The sequence below is a fragment of the Rhipicephalus microplus genome, chromosome 8, assembly GCF_043290135.1.
Source record: "Rhipicephalus microplus isolate Deutch F79 chromosome 8, USDA_Rmic, whole genome shotgun sequence".
Classification (NCBI taxonomy): domain Eukaryota; kingdom Metazoa; phylum Arthropoda; class Arachnida; order Ixodida; family Ixodidae; genus Rhipicephalus; species Rhipicephalus microplus.
In genome coordinates this window covers 109,220,853-109,244,004 of record NC_134707.1, presented here as the reverse complement: position 1 = coordinate 109,244,004, position 23,152 = coordinate 109,220,853, and the positions used below count along the sequence as shown (strand labels likewise).

At 44.8% G+C, this 23,152-nt stretch overlaps 1 protein-coding gene and 1 long non-coding RNA gene across 2 annotated transcripts in view; one reads left to right on the top strand and one right to left on the bottom strand.

The window, feature by feature from the left end:
• The first annotated feature begins 1,411 nt into the window (after window positions 1-1,411).
• LOC119165125 (transmembrane protease serine 11D) overlaps window positions 1,412-23,152 on the top strand; it is a 71,320-nt gene continuing 49,579 nt past the window's right edge. Inside the window, exons 1-4 of the mRNA XM_075870727.1 lie at window positions 1,412-1,503; window positions 2,881-2,917; window positions 15,780-15,853; window positions 19,912-20,009. Coding sequence (XP_075726842.1) covers window positions 15,800-15,853; window positions 19,912-20,009 — 152 coding nt within the window. The 5' untranslated portion in view covers window positions 1,412-1,503; window positions 2,881-2,917; window positions 15,780-15,799. The remainder of the gene's footprint in view (window positions 1,504-2,880; window positions 2,918-15,779; window positions 15,854-19,911; window positions 20,010-23,152) is intronic.
• LOC142769321 (uncharacterized) lies at window positions 8,761-15,010 on the bottom strand. The gene is made up of 2 exons (XR_012885770.1): window positions 14,329-15,010; window positions 8,761-9,055 (listed from the first exon to the last, which is right to left on the bottom strand). It is a non-coding gene; the product is annotated as an uncharacterized LOC142769321 (long non-coding RNA).

Genomic DNA, 23,152 nt, shown 5'->3' with positions numbered 1-23,152 from the left:
CTAACGTCGTTGGCTGTTTTTTTTTTTTGGTTTATGGTTGCCTTGCTTACATTTGGTGGACCGGTAGCAAACATACCAGTGTGTACCACGCATGCCCAGGAAGTCATAAAACTGTGAACTATTACGGTGCACGGATGGACTTCAGCTGTCTTAGATGAAGTACTCCGCAATCTATGATGTTGAAAAAGGCTTGCAAGAACTGGCTCCAAGGTATTCAGAGCGTATTACTTTACCTCTCATTCTCTATTCTGTTTCGCCCCGTTCCCTCTGTAGGCTAGCAAACCGGGTTCAACCTGCTTAACCTCCCTGCCTTTCCTTTGCCTCTCTTCCTCTGTACTATAGTGAGACGGTGGTAATTAGTGGTATGCACTTCATTCTGTGGCAAATACGAGTTCTTTTTTTTACCCACCGACACTTAATTTCAGAGTAGTAGGGGTACGTACCGATTGAACAAGACCCGTAGCACATATCCACGCTAGGGACAATCTCTTTACAAACATCCATTTCACCTTGACATATGCAGCATTGTATGTGAAAATGCCGAGATATGAAGAACAGCATCGGAACGTGCACGTGTTAGCACGACCAGCAAGCTTACATGTGACATTGTCCTAACCGGACAAGACTCAGAATAACAATGTCGAAATCGCCCTTCACAACCACATATCGCTTGAAATAGCGTACGATTGCCGTGAACTCTCGCAGCCAGTGCCCCGCCGCGGTGGTCTAGTGGCTAAGGTACTCGGCTGCTGACCCGCAAATCGCGGGGTCGAATCCTGGCTGTGGCGGCTGCATTTCCGATGGAGGCGGAAATGTTGTAGGCCCGTGTGCTCAGATTTGGGTGCACGTTAAAGAACTACAGGCTGTCGAAATTTCTGGCACCCTCCACTACGGCGTCTCTCATAACCGTAGAGTGGTTTTGGGACGTTAAACACCACACATCAATCAAATCAATCTCGCAGCCAGTGTCTTCCTAAGGACTGCCTTTATAAAGATGAGCGGGCAGAAAATGTAACTCTCTTTTATTACCACCTTCTTTCTTAAACGCCTGCGTGAGAAAACATGTGGTGTTCCAGTAAAGCTTACAAACTACGCTTTTTTTCGCAGTTTCTCGCAATAAAAACATTTTCATTCCTTTGTCGAAGAGTTACGAGATGCTTTTTTGTGTTACAAAGTTAAGCGAAATAATGAAACGTACATGTGTTAGCCACAGCAGCTGCCGGTAATTATCAGTCACTATTGCCTTTGTTCGACACTTTTCAATGGATGAAATCACGTGGTTGCTGGATTTTCCGGAAAATTAGAACGTGTGCCCAACGCTTATGTGAATGTAACTGAGAAATCATTCGTGCTCTTCGACACTGGTAAAAACCTCATCGGTGGTCGGGATCACTGGTGAAAAAAATCATGTTTTTAGACAGTGTACGCCCAAGGAGTTCTGGAGAGCTTCTGAGGTTATTATTTTTGTCATTTTTAGCGGCTGCAAGTGTCCGCTTAGGATGGGTAAGTACGGCCCTGTATGACCCTGCAGAACAGTTAGCAGGTGCTGTTTTATTTTTGGCAACCGATATATGATAATGTATTTCTACAGAGATGTCAGGAGATGTAGCTTGTGGCTTCAATGGTTTACGACTCTCAATATCTATATGTGTCTCAAAGTTTGAGTTGTGAAGAATAGTTTGTAGGGCGATTTTTCTTTAATGCTACTTTAGCGGGTTGACCAGCTCTTGCGGGCGTCCACCGCGCCTGACAGAGTACACTTTGAACCGTGATATTGTTACTTAGAACTCGTTTATTTAATTGAAGCGAAGATCTTCGTGCAAGCACGTGGTATTTTTTTATTGATCCGCTCAGCCATTGTGGGTCCACATATCGTACGTGTTATAGGCAATCACGGGATTTTCGCCAGTGATGAAATGTAAAAAAAAATGAGCTGGGATACGAGACATGACCGTTAAAATTGTCTGTGTCCTTTTTTTTTTACCCTCAATACAAATTAATGGCATTCCACTGAAACAAGCATACAAGTTTGTTAAAACATCCCTTCCCCCACGTTACTTTCCATTGACAAGTGCATTACTTCAAACATGCTATTGTGAAATATGTCATTCGTGTAAAAGGTTCATCAACAGTAACGAGAAACAATTTCAATTATATTACGCTAGATATTTTGGGAGAAGACAATAAATACCTTAGACAAAGGCTTGAATTCTTTTAAAATTACAACAGTAACGCAGTCAATATACCATACGCAGTACGGTAGGTAGGCAAGACAGCCAACAAAACAAAAATATATTTCTTGGTGAAGAAACAACAGTAGCACACCAATCCAGTCTATTTCAGCTCACATGATCGACAAAAAATATGTTGCATAATGCACATTTATTCATTTATTTATTTAAGTTAATGATTATATACTTTGTCCCCAGGGCCTGTCGGCATTAAACGGTGTTGTGGGCTATTCGGAAAATAGATGAAAAGGAGCGATGCTTGACACAGATGAAATAAGTATTCCAAGTTCGTGTAACATAGCTGTATGGTACATGTGGATGCTTTGGTACTTTATGGTCTTTGTTCCTTGCGAGCGATCACTGGTTTTAGCGCAGTATACTGAGGTTCGATTCAGCCAAAATTCATGTGTAAATAAATGTGGTTTAGAAGCATTTTAGGTTTCAGTTAATGGAAAAAATTTCAAACCGATATTTTGGTGTCTAACACATGGTGTATTAGAGCCATGTTGTCCTTCGTATCAACTTTCTAGTTTTCCTGTTTTAAATTGGTATTTAGTGCATGCTTAGTGGCAGCTACTCTTCTCGAGCTCGTTGTATTCTATAAAGGACATTTTTTTGTCTGAGTTGTTTAACACTCATTTCCTTGCAGACTTATGGCGTACCATCATGTTCTATCAATACAAAGAGTAAGTCTATTATAATTTCTTGTTTCGGCCGGTCTTAAAGCTTTGATTTGAATGCGTAAGCTTCAATCATGGTTTACCACTATTAGAATGTCTTTCCCTCTCATCCATGTTCTAAACCTGACTTGATTGTGTTTGACAACACACTGCTTTCAGGATTTTTATCAAGTATCTTAGGCCATGCTGACAGCAGTATCGCTTTTCGAGGAATCAAAACAGAGGGGCACATGTGGGCCTGCCACCTTAATGTCCTGAAACGAAAATAGACGGGCAATTAATGTGTAATGAACGACATTAATTGCATGCCCTAGCTTCGCTGAATATCGAGTTAATCCAGGTACATCAAGCATTTCTTGAGTTAGCGCCTCCTATATTAAAGCGCCTCCTCTATTTAAATATAGGAGGCGCTGGTTGAGCAAACGTTGCCATTTTTGACAGAGCTGCTCTTGCTGCTTTCATCGCCATTTATTCAGTCATAGCTGAAGATTCAGTCTCATGGTCTCGACGTTGAAGGAGAAGGCAGTCAGTGGGTTCCAAGGCGAAGCTTTATATTGTGGTGAACTTTGACCCTGAAAATGAAATCCCTAGGTATAAGCATTGGCCTTGTGCCCTGACAGTGGCGAGAACAGTTATCGGCCGCGGAGTAACCTGCGAAGCGGTGAAAAGCGTCGGCTTTCATACAGGCACTACCGAAAATTTTACAGCGTTATCGGTGGAAGCCGTCGAAGCTCTCGAATGAACCTGACTATTCGTGTCCTGCGCGCAACTCGACAGAATGAACTCAACCAATCAGCATGCTTCTCAAACATTGCAGTGTGCAGTGTGGTGTGTGAGGCATTGCTTACAGTCTTTGTGGGTGAATTTCGAATACATCAAAAGAAAACAAGCTTGGCAATACAAACTTTGTATGTGATGACGCAGTGTAATTGATAATGTAGATCTACGTCATCAAAAACTTCGGGCATAAAAGAAAAAGAAGACCAGGACAGCATTTAAAGCAAGAAGACAACAAAATAATTGCTTTCACTTTGACATTTTTGGGGCATCAATCACTATGCCACGTTTTTTTTTGCATCAACCGTCATTGTCAAGTGCTATTTATGGTATAAACAATAGCAAATCTTTTAAAAAATTTCTTTTTTATGACCAAGTCGAAAAAAGGGAGATTTTTAAAGTAGGCTGACAATTGAAGTAAATAGAGAGAGAAGGAAAAATATTGCAAAGGTAGGGAGATAACTTGACTAAGTCCAGTTTGCTACCCAACACAAGGGAGAGGGGAATGAGGGAGAGAGAGAGAGAGGAGGAGGAGATACGTATTGCTCATAACACACACACTGCACACAGTTCAGGTTTCGCAGGCGGTCGCACAGTGTCGTTGCTCTCAAGAATTGTAGAAAGGCTCGTGTGGCTTTCTGGGCTGAAGTACTTGTAGGCCACGCTCCCAAGATCTTCTCCAGAGTAAAGGGGAGATCATCCAGCCTTCTTAAAGGGGTGGTGCCACCAAATTCGTGGCATGCGTGTTCTTTGCTGTAATCGTTTCCTTCACCTCCAGGAAGCATAATACACACACCAAAATTCGTGTATTTTTGCTAAATAATTTAATATTGCTCTACTTATGTGGGCCATTTTCGGTTTCGGTCTCACGGTGCTGAATTGGGCAGTGACGTCGATGCATAGATGGCTTGGTCAGGTGACCACACAAGGCTTTGTCGCACATCGTGCTGAGTTTCATCTGCTCTCATACACGCGTGCCACACCAAGCACCAGCGAAACAAACGCGCTGACAGTCGCCATGGCCAGCCGCAGTAGCATCGAGGCAGTGTCAAGGCAAAAGGCAGCAACAAGGAAACAAAGCGTTTATATTTACAGCGTTTCTACAGAACGCGGACGAGGAAGCCACCCAACGCTCGATATGCCAGTCTTTTATAGGTGCCGAGATGCTGATGGAGGATGAGACAGCTCCGTGTCTCGGAACGCCGCGTCGAGTGTTTTTTCGAAAGCACTCAGAGACGGACGCACACAGTGTCCCTGCAAGGCACTTTTATGAGTGAAGTGCGCGAGTGAAGTGATTTTTGAATTTGGCGCGGGAAGATGAGCCATTGACAATGTGTTACCTGCGTCAGTGCGGCTAACTCTGGCCATTGAAAAAAAAAGAAAACACAAGAAAATCGCAGAAAGATTCAGAGCGACTGCATGGAAGAAAGAGGAAGAAGAAGAGACAACGTAACGTTGTGGTTTTTTTGTTTCGCACAACGTGCAGGTTCGATTTGGGAGGTCGAAGGAACCACCCCAGGACACTTCCGGAAGGAAGAGTCCGTTTGACGCGAACATTTATTAACAATTAGCTCGAGAACACTTAACTCAAATATAATGAGTCTCATCACTCGGATACAGTTACCAAGAAATACAGAAGTGAAGCTGTATACTAGTTTCTAAATAAAAAGTCCTAAGCATGCAGTTCCTTTACCCAGAATGAGTCGCGGAACGTCAAAGGAGTGGCATCTCACTCGCGTCATTGCGTATAGGAGCCTGGGCGCGAAGCACGGGGGTTGATGTTGTCGTCGTAGTTGGCGTCAGCGTTGGGCAGCTACACGAGCCGTAGAAGAAGCGGACTTCCTAGGCTGCCGGTGGATGCTGCACCAGCTAATGCTGCACAAGCTGACACTGCACCAGCTGAAGCTGCATTTGACGCCCTAGCCTCGAGGTAGAGTTCCGGCCGGACAGCCTCACCTGAGCTCGAGCCCGAAGATCGACAGCCCGGACCTGTCCACGGGCATGGTAACGCCAGCGCAGCCTAGTAGTCCTGGAGCCCCTCAGGTCACCAGACGATGGCGATACCAGCCTTGGCTCGGGTCCGAAACCCGACCGCCCTGTTGCGAGGCTCATATTCCCTCGCTCGCTCGCTTGCTTGCTTGATCCTTTGTCGTGGATCTCAGCCACTTGTGGAGGATTGGCCTAGAAGCCGGGGGTTAATGTAAGTCAATACCTTAAGCTTATTCAGGCTAAGAAAATAGGATTACTTTGTTGTAACTTGGTGGGATTGTTTTGGCACAACGTGAAAAAAGTGAAAGAAAAGAAATAATATTTTTTTTGAATAACTGAGTTGTAATCGTTATATGAAATTCTTCTGACGATTAATTCATCACAGTGTAATAGTTAAATATAAATGTTAGACTAGCTAGTAAAATTCGAAAGCTGATCAATGGCTTAGCAAGGCAATCTTCTTGTGGCACATAGGAATTCGCAGAGAGCCCCGCACATCTTCCTGTCGCTGAGTCCTAATGAGGCAGCCCCCCCCCCCCCCCCCCCAAAATATAAGGAGTAGTAAGTGATATCACTGGCATTTTCAATAAATTCTTTTTCTTTTTTCATGTCTCGCGCGTGCTTCGAACAAGGCTGCGTCTGCGTCGAATTGGCGCTTCAGTCATTTCTTGTTATTCATGAACAGCCGTGCCAGCTTCCTTTTCCTTGCTGACTTCCAACTTCGTTCATGGCGTGCACTTCAAATTCCGCTTGCCCCGTTTAAAGTTCCGCGCACTCCACCCGCTTTAAATTTCGCACATTCGATCACAGGAACGCCAGCACACTCGTAACAGCAGGCATGCTAATGCTCTTCTTGTTCACAAAATGCGTTTCGGAGATGGTGGAGGTCACTCACGTCACTACAAGTCTGGTATGACGTCATGACAACTGCCGTCGCTTCTCCTATTCTGAAGCGTCAGTGTTGCTGCGCGAGCAATTTCTTTAGGTCATAAGACTGAGCATTCAGCTATGCTTTTAGTAGTGAAATAAGATACATTCTACGCGTTTCTTGTGTCCGACTCTTCGTATAGAGAGTCCTTGCATACAGAGGAAACCAACAACAGACTTGGGACAGCCTCGAAATTTGGTCTCACCACTCCTTTAAGGCACTCTGGAGAGTCCGGCGATCTTCTAAATCTGGACAATGCCACATGACATGATCGGGCGTTTCTACGCTATGAGAGTTATCATAGTTGTGGGAGTCAGCCTTACCCATGCGATAACCAAAAGAATTGGTGAAGGCAACGTCGACTCACGACCGACGCAGCAGTGTAGCATCCCCTCGCGAAGCCTTTGAAGGCTGCAGCTGCAATTGGAGTAATTAAGCGATGTTCTGTGGGCGTCGAGTGGAGTTCAGTGGAAGATTCCAATGCATAAGTGTGGTATTATGCGCGATGTGGCGAAGTTCTTTTGTGGCATCAACCTTTGACAGGGGTACGAGCAGTGTGGGTGCTCCGTCGTGGGCACAACGGGCAGCGTTGTCGGCGAGGTGGGTACCACTAACTGATTGATTGATTGATATCTGGAGTTTTATGTCCCAAAACAGCCATATGATTATGAGAGACGCCGTAGTGGCGGGTTCCGGAAATTTCAACCACCTGGGGTTCTTTAACGATCACCCAAATCTGAGCACACGGGCCTACAGCATTTTCGCCTCCATCAAAAATGCAGCCGCCGCAGCCAGGGTTTGATCCCGCGACCTGCGGGTCAGCAGCCGAGTACCTTAGCCACTAGACCACCACGATGGGCCTTACTACCAATCCCACAGCGACCAGGCAGCCTTTGAAAGAATATCTCATGTCCTTTGTTAGGGGTGCGATGACAGATTTCATTGATTTGAGATACCAGCTGGTGGTAGTTCCCACTTCGTAGACTTCGCATACATTGAGGGGCCGCCTTGGAGTTGCAGAAGATGGCCCATTTAGCAGGAAATTCTTGCATAACAAATATAATTGTGGCTAGAAGGGCGGCAAGCTCGGAGCCCGTAGATGTTGAGACGTGTGAAGTCTTGAACTCGACGGTGATTGACCGACATGGAGTCACAAAAGCACCCGTCAAACGTCCCCAGACTGAACCGACCGTATAAATATGGTTTCGGTTTTCATATGATATATGCTGAAGGTCCAATGAGATCTACTTGAAGGCTGCAGACGACAGGCTAGCCTTTTTGTATATCCCCGGCACTTCAAGCTGCACAGGGGGTCTTCGCAGGCACCACTCCGGGCATAGCGGTATGGTTGCGGGTGAGAATCTCCAGGAGATGGAATGCTTTTTAGCCGCCACCACTCTGGAGAACTCTGCCTTCGGTCTGCCCGCGCTTTCAAATGCCGGAAAAACCAACATCCGGGTCCTGCAAAGCATTCAAGGCTGAGTTCTTGGCACATGCTTGGGATTGCCTAGGTGTGCTAACACGGTCGCAACTATTGCCATCACCAAAGACCACCCGATTACGACCTATATATTTGTCGAAACACTCCGGGCGCATATTCGCCATATATCCAGACTGCCCAACCATCACCTTGAAGTTAATAGTCGTTGTTCGAGAGCAAGGGTCTCTGCAGATGAAGTTGTGACGAGGCGTATAGCTTCCGACAAAGAGATAATATATTGCTGCCCCGAAAAAAAGATCTCTCATCAAAAGACTGGCACAACAGACGTGAAGTTATTGCCAACTTCTACTTATCAATCACAAATAGCTGGTATGGAACGTTCATTATTTTTAGACAGCATTATTACGACAACCCATTCAATGTTTCAGTTTGCATGGTTAAGGAAGCTACTCCTTACTCGCATCTTTTGGCATGACATAGAAATGCCTTGCAGAGAAATTAGTTATTTATTATTTACTACGAGTTTGTGATTCCGGAAAAAAACAGTTATAAGTTATTTATGCCAACACTGCTAGACTGGCACGGGGTTGTGACGTTGACAAGGGCTGCATTAGGCTTGTCGTGTACGTAGCAGTGTCTGGTGCTGGGCCTGTTGGTACATAGCTTGGAAACTAGGCAGCAAGCCTTCAAAAAACAAGTACATAAGACAAGAAGTATATGGCGACCATACACGGTGGGGACTAACGTTTTAATGAAAAAAAAATCACAGCGTATCCACGAATTGAATCATGACGAGTGGATGAAGCTCCGGGGGGTCAAGTTCCTGCAAGTCCGGGTCGGCTTACCGGTGCTGCCGTTTCGCTGCAGCTTCGCGAGCCCGCAAGCTTGCATCCGCTTGTCTGCGCGGCAGTGCTGCAGCCGCCCTGCGAGCCCAGAACTCTGGACGGCGTTTCTGCGAAGGCGCGTTGCGAGGTATTCATTCATAACGAAGTGCACTCCGTGACCACCGCTGTAGAAAGAGAGAGACAGAGACGGGATCGAGTGAGCGCTTTTTATAGCTTCTACTGGTCTCTTTAGATATGGATATCTGTATGAATATGAATACACGTATGGATATAGACATACATATAAGTATTCATATGAATATTCGTATAGACATCCATATGGATACCCAAATGGATATCCACATGGATCTTGATATCCATAGCATGTCATACTGACGGACAGGGGACACAATTCGATCCTAAAGAGCCCCGCCCCTAAAACATCTACTCGAAAAGAAAACAAAGACGCGTATGCACCATACATGATACCTCACCGAAGAGAGCGGTGGGCATGTGATCGACGACGAAGCCCAAACAGAACGCCCATATGTTTTAAGAAAGAACGCTGCTAGAAACGTGGAGCATGACACCTCTAACTACGTTTCTCTAAAAACGTCACTTCTTTTGGTGGTGGCGAAATGTAAGGTACGCTTACACACCAACCCTGTCCGTCAGTTTGCATTTCGTATGCCTCAATTATTTCTGTTTGCCATTTCGTGACTCTGTTACCATTAATTTCGTTGTCGTTAATTATGCCTTAACTCCCGAACACTATGCATTGCACAGGCAGGTTTACGCCTTCTCCTGAAGTGACCGATATTTCATGTTCTTTCAGGCGAGTGTTCTCACAGTGCGCCATCTGTCCTATATGTAAAGCCTACCACATAAATGTGGTATCCAAGGGGGGAACTCCTTATTTTGCCAAACTTGTGGCGAGTAAATGGAAGCTGAGACTACAACAATGCACTAAAGAAGCCCCCCCCCCCCCCAAAAAAAAAAAAACTTGCCCATTCCCGTGCTGGACAGATATATTAAGAAAAGTATTCCAGAATACAGATATCGAAATACATGAGCGTAAAGTCTAAAATACATATAACGAGATACATTGTCTTTGCCGAAGCAGAATGTCTCGGAGATACATTTGCAAAAAGACAAAACAAGTATTCTGGAATACAGATACAGAAATACGAATGTAGTTACTGGAATACCTGTTATTTTTAAGATGCTGATGTTATAAAACGTTTTTTTAGGTGAATAATATTGTTTATTTATTTATTTATTTATTTTGTTACCCTCAATCGCCGAAGCTTTACAGAGGGGAGTGGGTTACAACATGAAAAATATACGTGCTATTTTATACATGAACAAAACTAAAAAAAAAAAAAAAAAAAAAAAAACCTCTACTCAATGAGGCGCAACAAAAGTGAAACGTAAAAATAAGGAAATCACAATGAGCAAATAGTGAATGTAGTAAAATTATACAGTACTAGCAAAAAAGTGTAAAAGTAAGGGAAATGACACGCACACACAAAAAATCAAGAATCCACTGGAAAACGCTGGCATCTTGACACGTGGAGACAGAACTTCGTAAGGAGGGGAATAGATCGGATGACTAAGGAGAGCTATCGCGAAATAGGTGAGCTGATAAAGAATGACGAAAGAGGGAGTGATCAGAGATGGAAACGATGTCACCTGGTAGCCGATTCCAATCGTTTGATGTGACCGGTATGAAGGAGCAAGAAAATGTGTTTGTGTAGCAGAAAGTACCTTTAACCTTGTGTTCATGGTCGATCCGAGAGGAGTGATATGTGGGAGGCGTAATGAGCTCATTACGCAGTGATGGATGATGGTAGGTCTTATGGAAAAGGCAAAGACGGAAGTACTTGCGACGCAGTGATAGAGGTGGCAGTGACAAGTGGTGCTTCATTGCTGTTACGCTTGATGTACGGTGATAATCCGATAGAATAAAACGTGCAGCGTTATTTTGAATTAGCTCAAGGTGCCTAATCAAGTTTTCGTGGTGAGGGTTCCAGATTGCAGCAGCGTACTCCAATTTCGAGCGCACGAGGGTTTTATAAAGAAGCATCTTCAAGGAAAGTGGGGCGTTGCTGAAATTTCGACGTATGTATCCCAATGTACGGTTAGCATTGTTCGTGATGACGTTAATATGGGCATTCCATGTTAGATTGAAAGAAATGGTGACGCCTAAGTACCGGTATGACGACACTTGGTCAAGATAAACATCACCCAGTTTGTATGTTGAGGAGTTATTGGGCTGGCGGGAGACTGTCATTAGCTTGCATTTTTTGGGATTTAATTTCATAAGCCATTTATCGCACCAATTCCTAATGTTATTTAAGTCTGTCTGCAAGATGTTCCTATCATCATCGGTACGTATTTCCCTGTAAAGCACACAGTCGTCGGCATATAAATGAACGGATGAAGAAACGCAGTCAGGGAGATCATTAATATATATTAAAAACAGCAGAGGTCCCAGAACTGAGCCTTGCGGGACACCCGATGTTACACTTATTTCCGGCGAGTCATGACCGTTAACAGTGACGTACTGAAGACGATTTGTTAGAAAGTAGTTGAGCCATGCCAGTACATTCGAGTCAAGGTTGAGAGAGGAGAGCTTATGCATTAGTAAAGCGTGATTGACTTTTTCAAATGCTTTTGCAAAATCCAGGAAAATGCAGTCAATTAGAGATTGTTTATCAAGAATGGTATGCAGGTGATGAGTGAAAAGAAGCAACTGGGTTTCACAGGAAAACGTACGCCTAAAACCGTGTTGGGCCGATGTAAAAAATGAATTCGATTCTAAAAGTTTCGCAATATGTGAATGCAGTACATGTTCCATTAGTTTACACGGAATGCTTGTTAGTGAAATGGGCCGATAGTTAAGAGCGGAGTGTTTATCACCAGACTTGTGTATCGGCACAACCTTACCGACCTTCCAGTCCAGCGGCAAAGTTGCTTGGTCAAGTGACTGCTGGAAAATCTTACACAAGAAGAGAGACGAATATGCGCTTGTTTGTTTGAGAAATTTTGAGTTGATACCGTCAGTCCCACATGATGAGGATGTTTTTAAGGTGTCAATTAACTTCAAAATTCCTGCAGAATCAAAAATGATAGGAAACATTGAGCGGTAGTCACGGCACACAACTGCGTCAACAGGTGCAGCAATATTTCCCGAGAAATTGGCTGAAAAAATATTGTTAAATAACGCGGCACATTCAGATGGTGGTAGCGGCTCACCAGAGTCATCGTTAATTGATAAATCCGCATTTTGGCTAGAATTGATAACGTTCCAAAATTGCCGGGGGTTCCTTGATAACAATTCAGGCAACGTATGCGTTTGGAAACGATTCTTAGCAGCACGCACAGCTTCCACGTATTCTGCCTCAGCATTTTGATACGCTACCCAGCAGTCACTAGTATTTTGCAACTTGGCTGTGCGGAAATAGCGCTTTTTTCTATTAGACAAACGTTTTAGATGCGTGTTATACCACGGTCTTTTTGTGTTGTTCCGTATGCGTCGAAGGGGAATGTGCGCATTGGTGACATTAGTAACTAAGTTTTTGAAAAGGTCCCAGTTCTCTTGTACACTTCTCTCTTCAAAATTGCAACAAAATGTGTCTAAGTACGCGCACATATCTTGGTTAATGGCGTCAAAATCTGCATTGCGGTAGTCCCGGATGTACTTGTCTTTTTCAGTTCCACGTGAAAAAGACATGGTGATGTCGAAATGTAACACCAAATGGTCGCTCAGACCAGGAAGATAGATAATTGGGGATATGAAGTCTGGATGAGTTGACAAAACTAGGTCTAATGTATTAGACGATTCATTAGTTACCCTTGTTGGTTTCGTTACAACCTGGGTAAAGTTGAAACAATTACAAAAATCTAGGAACTGTTGGGATTGTGTTGAAAAGGGGTCGAGTAGAGGAACACCAGCGTGCCAGGTAATGTTAGGAAAATTCATGTCACCAAAAAGAAAAATTGGTGACGAAGGATACCGAGTGACGACATAGCTGAGAACGTCATGCAATTGATCGACGAATGACGATGTATAGTTTGGGGGACGATAGCATACGCCTAATATAATCTTTGTGTGCTTACTTGAAATACCAACCCAGACTGTTTCCAGAGAGGACACAACTTCTACTTGAAAAGAGGAAATTGTTTGCGATACGGCTATCAATACACCACCACCCTGTCTATCTTCTCTATCGCACCGATACACATCATATGTGACGTCAGTCTGGAAAATTTCTGTATTTTCCACCGTTGAGTTGAGCCATGTCTCGGTTAATATTACTAATTTTGCCTCCATTGAGGAAATAATAGAATTAAGCTGAATCCTGTGTTTCATAATGCTCCTTATGTTGGAAAAAAGAACAGGGACATTGAAAAGAGCAGTCACGTCATCATTCCTACCTCCGGCTAATTGTTACTTGTGAGGACGACTGAAGTGAGTAGAATTCGCATTCATTTTGCGGTTACGAGTACTAAAGGCGGGTCCATTGCGACTACCCGAAGGCTTATCTTGGGTGACACTGTCGTTTGGAACGGGAGTTGTAATCTTACTAGTTGCCTTCTTTAGTATACTATCAGTAGCACGGTCATAAATGTAGCAAGTGTTACCTACATACAACTTGTCATGGCGAACTGAGAAAGCTGGTGACTGTGGCAATGAGTTTGCAAACTCAAAGAGTTTTTTCCGTGCAACTCGTGTGGCTATTGAAAAGTCTTCTGTGACGGAAACATTAATACCTTTAAACGTTGCTCGCTTAAAAAGAACTTGTTGCCGAAGCTTAAAACGACTAAACTTGACAATGACAGGTCTACACCTGTTTTCTTGGTAGCTGCCACCTAACCTATGCGCACGCTCAATTACATCATCAGTTATGTTCGGGTCGACATGTTGCATCAGAAGGCTTACAATTTTTTCCTCAGTTTGTATCCACGATTCCTTAGCGTCCGGGATACCATGAAAGATTAGGTTATCACGACGCGCCCTGTCTTCAATGACGTCAAGGCGTGAACTCATGACAGTGCTTGTTTGTTCGAAGGTTTTCACGGCCTCTTCTGCTAGAATGAGCCGCTCTTTTACGTCATCAATTTTGTCACATTGGGCCTCGATTTTCAATATCCGCGTATTCATTGCGACAAACCCTTCTTCGAAAGACTTCTGCGCCGTCGCGACATTAGCCGAGATATCCACTTGGCCCTGGGCTAGCCTACCCGTCTCAGCCTTTAGTTCTTTTAACATCGTTAGCACTTCTTTTTGCCATTCATCGGGACCGGGGTTGCTTTCAATATCTCCGCAACACAACAGCTTAGAAAGTACATGAACATATTCATCATATGCGGTACACAGTGCGTGGGGGCACGGGAAAAGCAAAGTACATCTGTTGCTAGTGCGCTTAGCAAACAGGGAACATTTGTTACTAACCTGCATGAAGTAAAAAAGTCGCACGAAGCGGAATTGAGCCATGGTGTCGCAGGTGACTTTCCCGTGCCCACTGAAGCGATGCGAAGCACCGAGCCTGGTTATAGCTTGCGCTGAAACTGGTTGCTTTGTCGATGCGGCTGTCCAGGTCAAGTGGAGTGATGCGTCTTGCGGATAATCGTTGAAAGTCATCAGATGGTATGGCGTTTCATCGCTGTCGCTGTGCACCGGCTGATTTGACTGTTGATCCGTAGGCATCAGATAGACGGTGCGTAACACGTGGCAGCTCGGACAAGTGGCGAAACGGACCAGAGCCTGCATGAAGTAAAAAAGTCGCACGAAGCGGAATTGAGCCATGGTGTCGCAGGTGACTTTCCCGTGCCCACTGAAGCGATGCGAAGCACCGAGCCTGGTTATAGCTTGCGCTGAAACTGGTTGCTTTGTCGATGCGGCTGTCCAGGTCAAGTGGAGTGATGCGTCTTGCGGATAATCGTTGAAAGTCATCAGATGGTATGGCGTTTCATCGCTGTCGCTGTGCACCGGCTGATTTGACTGTTGATCCGTAGGCATCAGATAGACGGTGCGTAACACGTGGCAGCTCGGACAAGTGGCGAAACGGACCAGAGCCTGCATGAAGTAAAAAAGTCGCACGAAGCGGAATTGAGCCATGGTGTCGCAGGTGACTTTCCCGTGCCCACTGTGATTATCATTCTAAAATATTGAAGCTTCCTAGTAAACTATGTTGTCCGAATGACTAATGAACACCAGTGTATTGAGAGAATGCATACGTTCAGTTAACACTGAATATATCTGCTTTGCTGATGAAGTTGTTTTATTAGGCGCACTCAAACAACAGCAGCTGGTCAGCCTGTCTGCTAGCAGCTTGCTTTGACTTTCACGCAAGACTGGAGCGCTCGCAAAATGACTGGCTGCTGAAAAACGTTACGGGCGTTGCACCAGTCTTGTGAGATAGCGACTTTGTCGGCAAGGCTGACAATATCTGTGCTACACGCTTGTGCTGTGACCGTGCAGCGGCGTCGGGTGCTTCACAACCTGGGTCGTTCTGTTGGCGTGACGAACCTTCCACCACCCTAAACGTATCACTGACCGGTGGTGCGAATTTTCCTTGCTTGAAAAACAAAAAATGTTCATTTCCACTTCTCAAACACGCATTATAGTGTCAACCAAAGAAGCAACGAGACCCCCGCGTCCAGCAGACTCGATACATCGTGTACACTCAGCGCAAATGTATTCCGCTCAACTGAGATACTAACACATTTCAAAAATGTATCTAGACGCAGAAATACAGAAACTCGAGTAGTACCTCTGAGATACCATCGTGATACTCTTGTGTCGCAATACGGCCTATAGCCTTGACTGAAAGATTAATTGTTTGTGGCGTCTCCTACTTGGCATGTATCGTCTGACTCAAGCCAAACTTTGTCTCTCCATAGTTTGTGGACAGGGCAACCCAATGTCGAGGGTACTCAGCGGCAAATTCGTTCAAAGAGATCAACAGCCGTGGATGGTAAGCACGCTGAAATTATCTTTTTGAAGCGCATAAAGTGTTATACGGAAGTATACAGACCTCGTGCCATAGTGTGCGTTAATTAAGAGATGGAGGTACGTATAGTCTGCTTTAATTCGTAATGGTGAAGTCAATGCTACCAGGTCGTGTAAAATATTAAGGAGGACTAACAGGAAATGATGTCAAGGAAAGTATTGGAGATATATAGACATTAACATCCCCAATGCATTCCTTGGCATCATTGTCCATCAGTTCTCATAAATGTTGAGTTTAACACAGAAAACGAGCCATTAAATTCACACATCTTTGCTTTAGTCCACTTAAAGCCACAAATGATCATACTAACAAGAGAAAAGCTTTATATTCAGGCTGTTCCAGGTATGCAAAGAAATATAATTTTACCAAGAATTGCCACATGAAGTCAGCCTCGTTACATGATATCGATGACACGGGTTTGATAGGTGCAAGTGAAACATCGATATTTTGAACTCAAGGATAATGGCCAGAATATTTATTGAAAGTGCCAATTCAACAGATGCTACGACAGAACACATGGTGGAACACGAATTAGCCACCGTTTCCGTTGTGTTTTTTTCTTCATTGTGAATGCGCGCTAACATGATCAATTGGGAGTTGACCTAAATATTATTTCCAGTGAGCGCTATGTCTCGTCTTGTTCTTAGTCTTCCAATAAATAGTACTCTTTTTTCATGATTATCACATTGTTAGTAATTGCCAGTAAAGTTCATTTTCGGTCGACGACACGCTGGGCATGGCAGTCATCTACACGTTAGGTATGTCACACGAGAAACAGTAATGCGGCTTCTCCGCACAGCTGTCGTTACTTTCCGAACTTTGCGGAACTCTGAGACCTAAAATTGACATATGCAATAACTCAAAATAAGACTACATCTCGACGCACTTCAGCAACACCACATGTTCTAGGATTTTCATCGCTTCAAGCGGATATATTTCCTAGAACTTCTGGTATATCTGGATTGGCATGAATAAATGTCACGCAACACGACCCATGTAGGCAGTTTCTCATCCTAATCGTAATTGGTACCAATTTGAAATCGCTGCGGGACTGAGGCTTTCTCAGTGATCTCTTATTCTCCTGATCTATGATACGATAGCTGTGAACAATAGCTGTGAATTGGCACTTGTTTTTCTGTTTGCTTGTTTGTGTAGTTCTGTGATTTGGCAGTCGTGTAGCTCAAACAGAATATCTATTCTGTTGTCTAAGTGATACACTGCATGTTTTTCTGAGAAAGTGCAAAGGTATCATATTATACATACAATGTTGAAAAAAAATCACAGCATATTCATGGAGTGAATGATGATGAGTGCGGCGAAGCGTCCATCCGTCCATCCTTACGTGTGCTGGTTCGTCCGTGAATGCGTCCATGCATATGATCGCGTTCGAGAATGCAGACGGCACGCGGGTAACACCGACGAGACGTGAGCCAAGGAAGATCGAGCGCAAGCTTCTTCAACGCGCCCGCCGTTCGGTTTCGTCGATGCCCCACCAACGATCCGAAACTTACGGCGACTGCCCAGGAGACTGAGAGAGGCACTCGTTCTCCGCGAACTCAGGCAAAGCGCGCGCAGCAGCCAATCGGGGAGTAGCGGTACTTCGGAAAGTAGCGGCAGAGTAACGTCATTTAGGAAATGAGACGAGAAGTGGTCATTCGCTTTTTCCCTCCTTTTCTTTCTCGTCTGTTCGTCTCTCGTTTACTCGTGACCAGTGACAAGGTTAGACTAACAGGAGCTTGGCCCCTAAAAATAATGCCACACGGCAAGCTACATCCAGTGACAACAGGTGCCCTATGGGAACCGCCATAACGAACACTGGCGGAAATAGATGCTACTCTACGAGAAGTTCCATTTCATTCGGTGCAGCATGGTTGACTGACTGCATGTACAGTCGGCCAAATATTTAGCTATCGTGCATCAGTTGCAGTTTCTTCAGTGTATCTTTGCCATATGACTGAACTGAGTTTCAGGAAAGCTGAGGACAAGTGGTTAGGTTAGGTTAGGTTAGGTTAGGTTAGGTTAGGTTAGGTTAAGTGTATGTCGACAAAGCATGTGTCCACAAAAGCAATGTTTTCTAACTTTGTTCCATTCGTTGACATGGCAGAGAAAAAGTGACCACTGCGCACAATAGCTAATCTTTTTCCCGACTGTACATACAACTGCAGTATTCGTCACTGTTTTGAATAATTTATTTTCACTTGCTTCATGTCAGGCAAACGCTTAATGAAGCATATTTTTTTCAACTAGCACAGTGGGTTAGATCAGCTTTGCGCATCTTTGTTGCAAAATCTCGATACAACACAGCTTTTGCTTTGTGAAGTGGAGACGTAAAATGTATTCTTAAACGTGTATATGGAGTTATGCAATATCTTATTCAGATGTGCGTTGTGAATTGCTCGTAAGTTTAATAAAGGGCGAATAGTCATAAAAACAACATTACTTGCGCCAGTGGTTGCTCCCAGTAGTTTTGCGTTAGTGTCGTATATTTAGATCAGGCAGAGCTCCGGAGGCTTAACCTAGAATGGCACTCCTGTACAACACTCTAATCATGACACAAATTTCAAGCAAATAGGATAACTTGCAGGGCAAATATATGAATTTCCATTATCATCGTGACCAGCCTGACTTCGCCCACTGTAGGGTAAACGCATCTCTTATTTTCGCCAATAAACCCGGTCTTGTACTTTCTCCTGCCCCGTCACATCTGCAAACAACTTCATCTCATCTGCCCACCTAATTTTCTGCCTCTCTCTCACGCGTTTGGAAATTCTTGGAGCCCAGTATTAAATTCAAAACGTATGTTATGCCAATACCGGGACTACACGGTGCCTCCTGGCGTCATCCATTGCGTCTCAGTGACCTTGAGCCAGCGAAGCACAAGTGGGGCAGACGTGATGTCACGGCACGCAATCCGCTTTGAAGAGGCGCCAGTGAATGCGAATTCCCGGAGCCTCACAGCTGTGGTACCACGTGACTACGCAAAAAATACACCACGAATGAACGCTCGCATGCCCCTATTCATGGTCATATAAACATGAAGAGGAGCTCCCGGTGACCTCACGGTGATTTTTATGTGGGGTTTAACGTTCCAAAACCACCATATGATTATGAGAGACGCCGTAGTGGAGGGCTCTGGAAATTTCGACAAACTGGGGCTCTTTAACGTGCTCCCAAATCTGAGCACACGGGCCTACAGCATTTTCGCCTTCATAGAAAATGCAGCCGCCACAGCCGGGATTCGATCCCACTATAGGGATATCAAAAATACTATTTTGCGATATTTCTATCGGTCGCCGAGAGATACTGGGCTCAATTGGGTGACGTTGCACGCAACAGACTCGTTCATGTGGGTGGAAAACCTTCTACATGCTCTTTACAGTCGCCAGGCGAGGAAGAACACTTGGAGAAGCGGCTCGACGAACCACCGAACAGGGCGTTGCGAACAGCGAAGGAACGAAATAATATAGTGTCTGGGTTTCAGTTATAAGAGCATGACCTCCGCGATTAAATCCGACGACGTGACGGTGTTAGTGAAGCTACAGTCTATGATGAGGCTCGTGTAACTCCGCTAGCGTACTCGGCAACCAAATTTACAAGTTCGTTAAGGTAAGCACGGCCCTGAACTGACGAGGACGGGACGCAGAGAAAGCACACAGCAGCGCCAAGTTTCAATAATGATGTATTGGAAGCCGGATTAGAGAATATATAATTGCTGAAAGTTGGCGCTTGTGTATGTTTTCTTTGTCCTGTCCTCGTCAGAAGGCCGTGCTTACCTTTATGAACACGCTACACCCACAAGGCCAACAAGCCACCCTTAGAAATTTCCAACTCTCTCAGGTTTGCTCACCATATCTGTAATAAAGCCCAATTTTAATTATATACTTCCGTGGAAACTGTTTGCGAAAGCGAACCAGACATGCCTTTCGGTAGTGATAACTAGGTTTACAATAGGTGAACCTTATGCATCACTTAAAAATTTTACCCGGAATAACTATAGATATGCTTTCTTTATTATTTAACAGGTATTTCTGTCTTTGAACTTCACTACCATGATCACGTCCTGCTCAGCAGTCATCCTAACGGAGATCCATATGCTGACGGCTGCAAGCTGCGTTCACAGGTGAGAGTGGATGTATAGATGTGCGTGTGGTATGATTGCCTTCTAGCATATCAAACTGCGCATTATTTTTTTCAAATCTTCATGTATATTTTGGCATTCTTATTGAGGGAACAGTATTTTATGGGTGAAAGTTGATGAGAGAATCGGCAGCAATCGCTACAATTATCATTGAGATCGTATGATATTTCCCGGCCGACAGGCAACGCTTCTTCAGCCAAACACTCGCTGTACAATAATATGAACCACCTTCGCTAGGGCAGTAGTCTACCAGTACGTACCTTATTTTTGCTTATGATTGCCCTATAGTTGCTGAGTAACAGATTGGCCTGAAATATCTTCACTACACAAGTGCTCACACATACAACTGACCACGAGGTACCATAACTCTTTGAATCGTGGTGCCGTCACCGGAAACTCAGAATGCTATGCTCAAAGTCAAAATAGTTTCAAGTGAGGCCAGCTGAGAAGTTCCACGGCAACGATCCTTCGGCCTTTAAAAAAAAAATTGTCAGCCCGCCAGCTTTTTGAACAGTTATGAATGCAGTGTGCTAATATTACAGTGACCGGATGGACAGAACCAATTTCCTAAGGTTATTCACAAATACCGCCCAGTTTGTCGCATTTTCTCACTTATTCAGACACTGTGGTACTGCTTGGTAAGCGGTGGCATATTTGTTTGTTCCGTTAACAATGTCTGCCGTATTCAATACAACTTTAGGAAAACATTTGAGCTTCGTCTTCAAAAATAGAACACGACGCGTGATCGGGCCCTGTGCACATCACCTTCCACCATGACGCAAGGATGTTTGCGGGCATAGCAATAGAACTATCCAATAATGCGTACTGAATGTTGAAACCAGCCAAGTGATCAATGCGCTATGATTCTTTGTTTTGATAATTGTACACGTAACTTCTACGCGTCCGTAAGAAGCCACGCTTAAAATTGCGGTGGCACTCCTTGTAATGGTAGGTACCTTTGAACTCCTCCCTCGTCGCGCTGTTCAACAGTTTCGATGTCAGGTGTGATTCAACGATTCCGCCACGCAATTTTACATGCGTTCATGATACTTCACTCGCTACACAACATTATTACAACTTTATTTTCTGTTTTGTGAAGCTGTTTTAAGCCCTGTTGTTACTCAGCGTTAGGACACCTGCTAGCCACGTAGAAGGTCTGCTCTAGTTTCGAGTCTCACTCGAATAAAACGTCTTAAAATATATTACTGGCGCCTATTTTAAAGTTTAACTGACAGAATAATAACGCTGATTTTACGTCAGCAACCAAGGACGTCGACACGGCACTTCGTAGTATGTATGCAGAAACCTGCTTAACGCTATCGCGTTCAAAATAGGCTACAATTCACAGTTGGCAATAACAGGCTGTGGCAGAACTGAATTAAAGAACTGAAGAACTGAAGTAAATATGTGCATAGTAGCAAAGAACGAGTCAGTGATGAATTAGCAATAATTGACTTCAAGACAAATGTGTTGCTGCATTTTGCTTACGCAGCTCGGAGAGTCGTAACCAGGCGTGACCTTCCCATCGCACTACTAGAACACGAATGAGCTCGCTTGCTAGGAACGTTCTTCCATTACGCACAAAAATGTAGTGACGCCCCTGACCAATTCGTATGCTACAGTAGTTCTTTCCCAGAAATTGTCTATGAAACCGTTTATGTGTAGTGTTCACGGGAACGCGTAAGGGACGAATTATACGTGCATTGCATTGATTGAACTTATTGTATATTCTTCATCATGTGATTTCGGGATCTGTTCTTCTTAAAATAATACTGGAATGTGCATTGACAGCCTGATTACAGTACGCTTTCGAAGCGATGCCCAGTGGCGCCGCGCTCTCGTTGTAAATGGGAATATGACACGGTGCTCATTTCGCCACAGCACTGCCGCCCCCGCTTCCACGCATTCGCAGAGCCTTTGGATTGCACCTGTGGTGTGTCACGTGTAACTATTGCTCACTGGCGGTGCTCTGGGCTGAACGAGGAGCGCATTCGCTCACGCCCCCTTGCCGCCACCATTGACTATTCTGGCCACCAACCGCCTTCGCCGGCAGCCTCTATCCCCAGAAACACATAGCTCGTCCGCGCGAGCGTCGCGCCCAAACTTGAGCTTGGATTCCCTATAGGCCTTTTCGAAAAAAGGGCCGCGGACGCAAACTACTGCCTGCCACCATTGTGAGGGCACCGCAGCAGACTGGGAAGTGTTTCCCAGCGACGCTGATGCGCGTTTTTTGCAGCGCACACAGACACCTCTTGCGTTCCTGCAGGACGCGAACCGCGTCGGGAGGGCACGCCGATGAGAGTCTCTTGCAGGCCAGATCCATGCATTGCCAGTCATAACAAGCCAAAATGCTCGTCCAACCCATTGAAGGTTACAAAATATTGCTCATTGTGCAGCGGAAGCAGCTCAGAAATTGGATTGGATAAACTTTTATTTGGTCCTCCAAAACACAGATCACTGTGCTGCGGGCAGCTCCCACGTGGGGACTGAGATGCCAAGCTCCTCAGCCGCCTCGCGGGCTTGGTGGACAGCCCAGAGCTGATCTGCCAAGGATGAGCTGCGGATTGCCGCCTCCCATCTGGCAGAGGTGATGTTCGATATATGAGCGAATTTGGTGCACTGCCAGAGCATGTGTTCTAATGAAGCTATTTCCCCACAATGTGGACAAAGATTGCTTGGGTATAGGTCAGGGTGCATGATGTGTAACATTTTCAAAGTAGGGTACATCCGCGTTTGCAAAAGCCTTATTGTAAGTGCTTGGGGCCGGGTTAGATTTTTGTGAGGTGGAGGGAAAATCCTTTTAGACAGGCAGAAATGTTTAGTGAGCTCGTTATATGTTGTAAGAATTTCCCGGTTATCCCCTTCACCGGTGGAACGCATCCCCGGGGAGACGCGGTTGGAGAGTTCTCGCGCCGCCTCGTGTGCTGCTTCATTGAGATTGGGAGGGGAATCGTTGATTTGCCCAAGGTGAGCTGGGAACCAACTCAGAAGATGATGCGTTGTGTTCTTGCCTTGTAGTATTCTCAGCGTTTGTTCAGAGACCGTCCCCTTGGCGAACGCCCGTAGTGCTGCCATGGAATCACTGTAGATGACTTCAATGTTATCCATCTTGAGTGCTAAGGCGA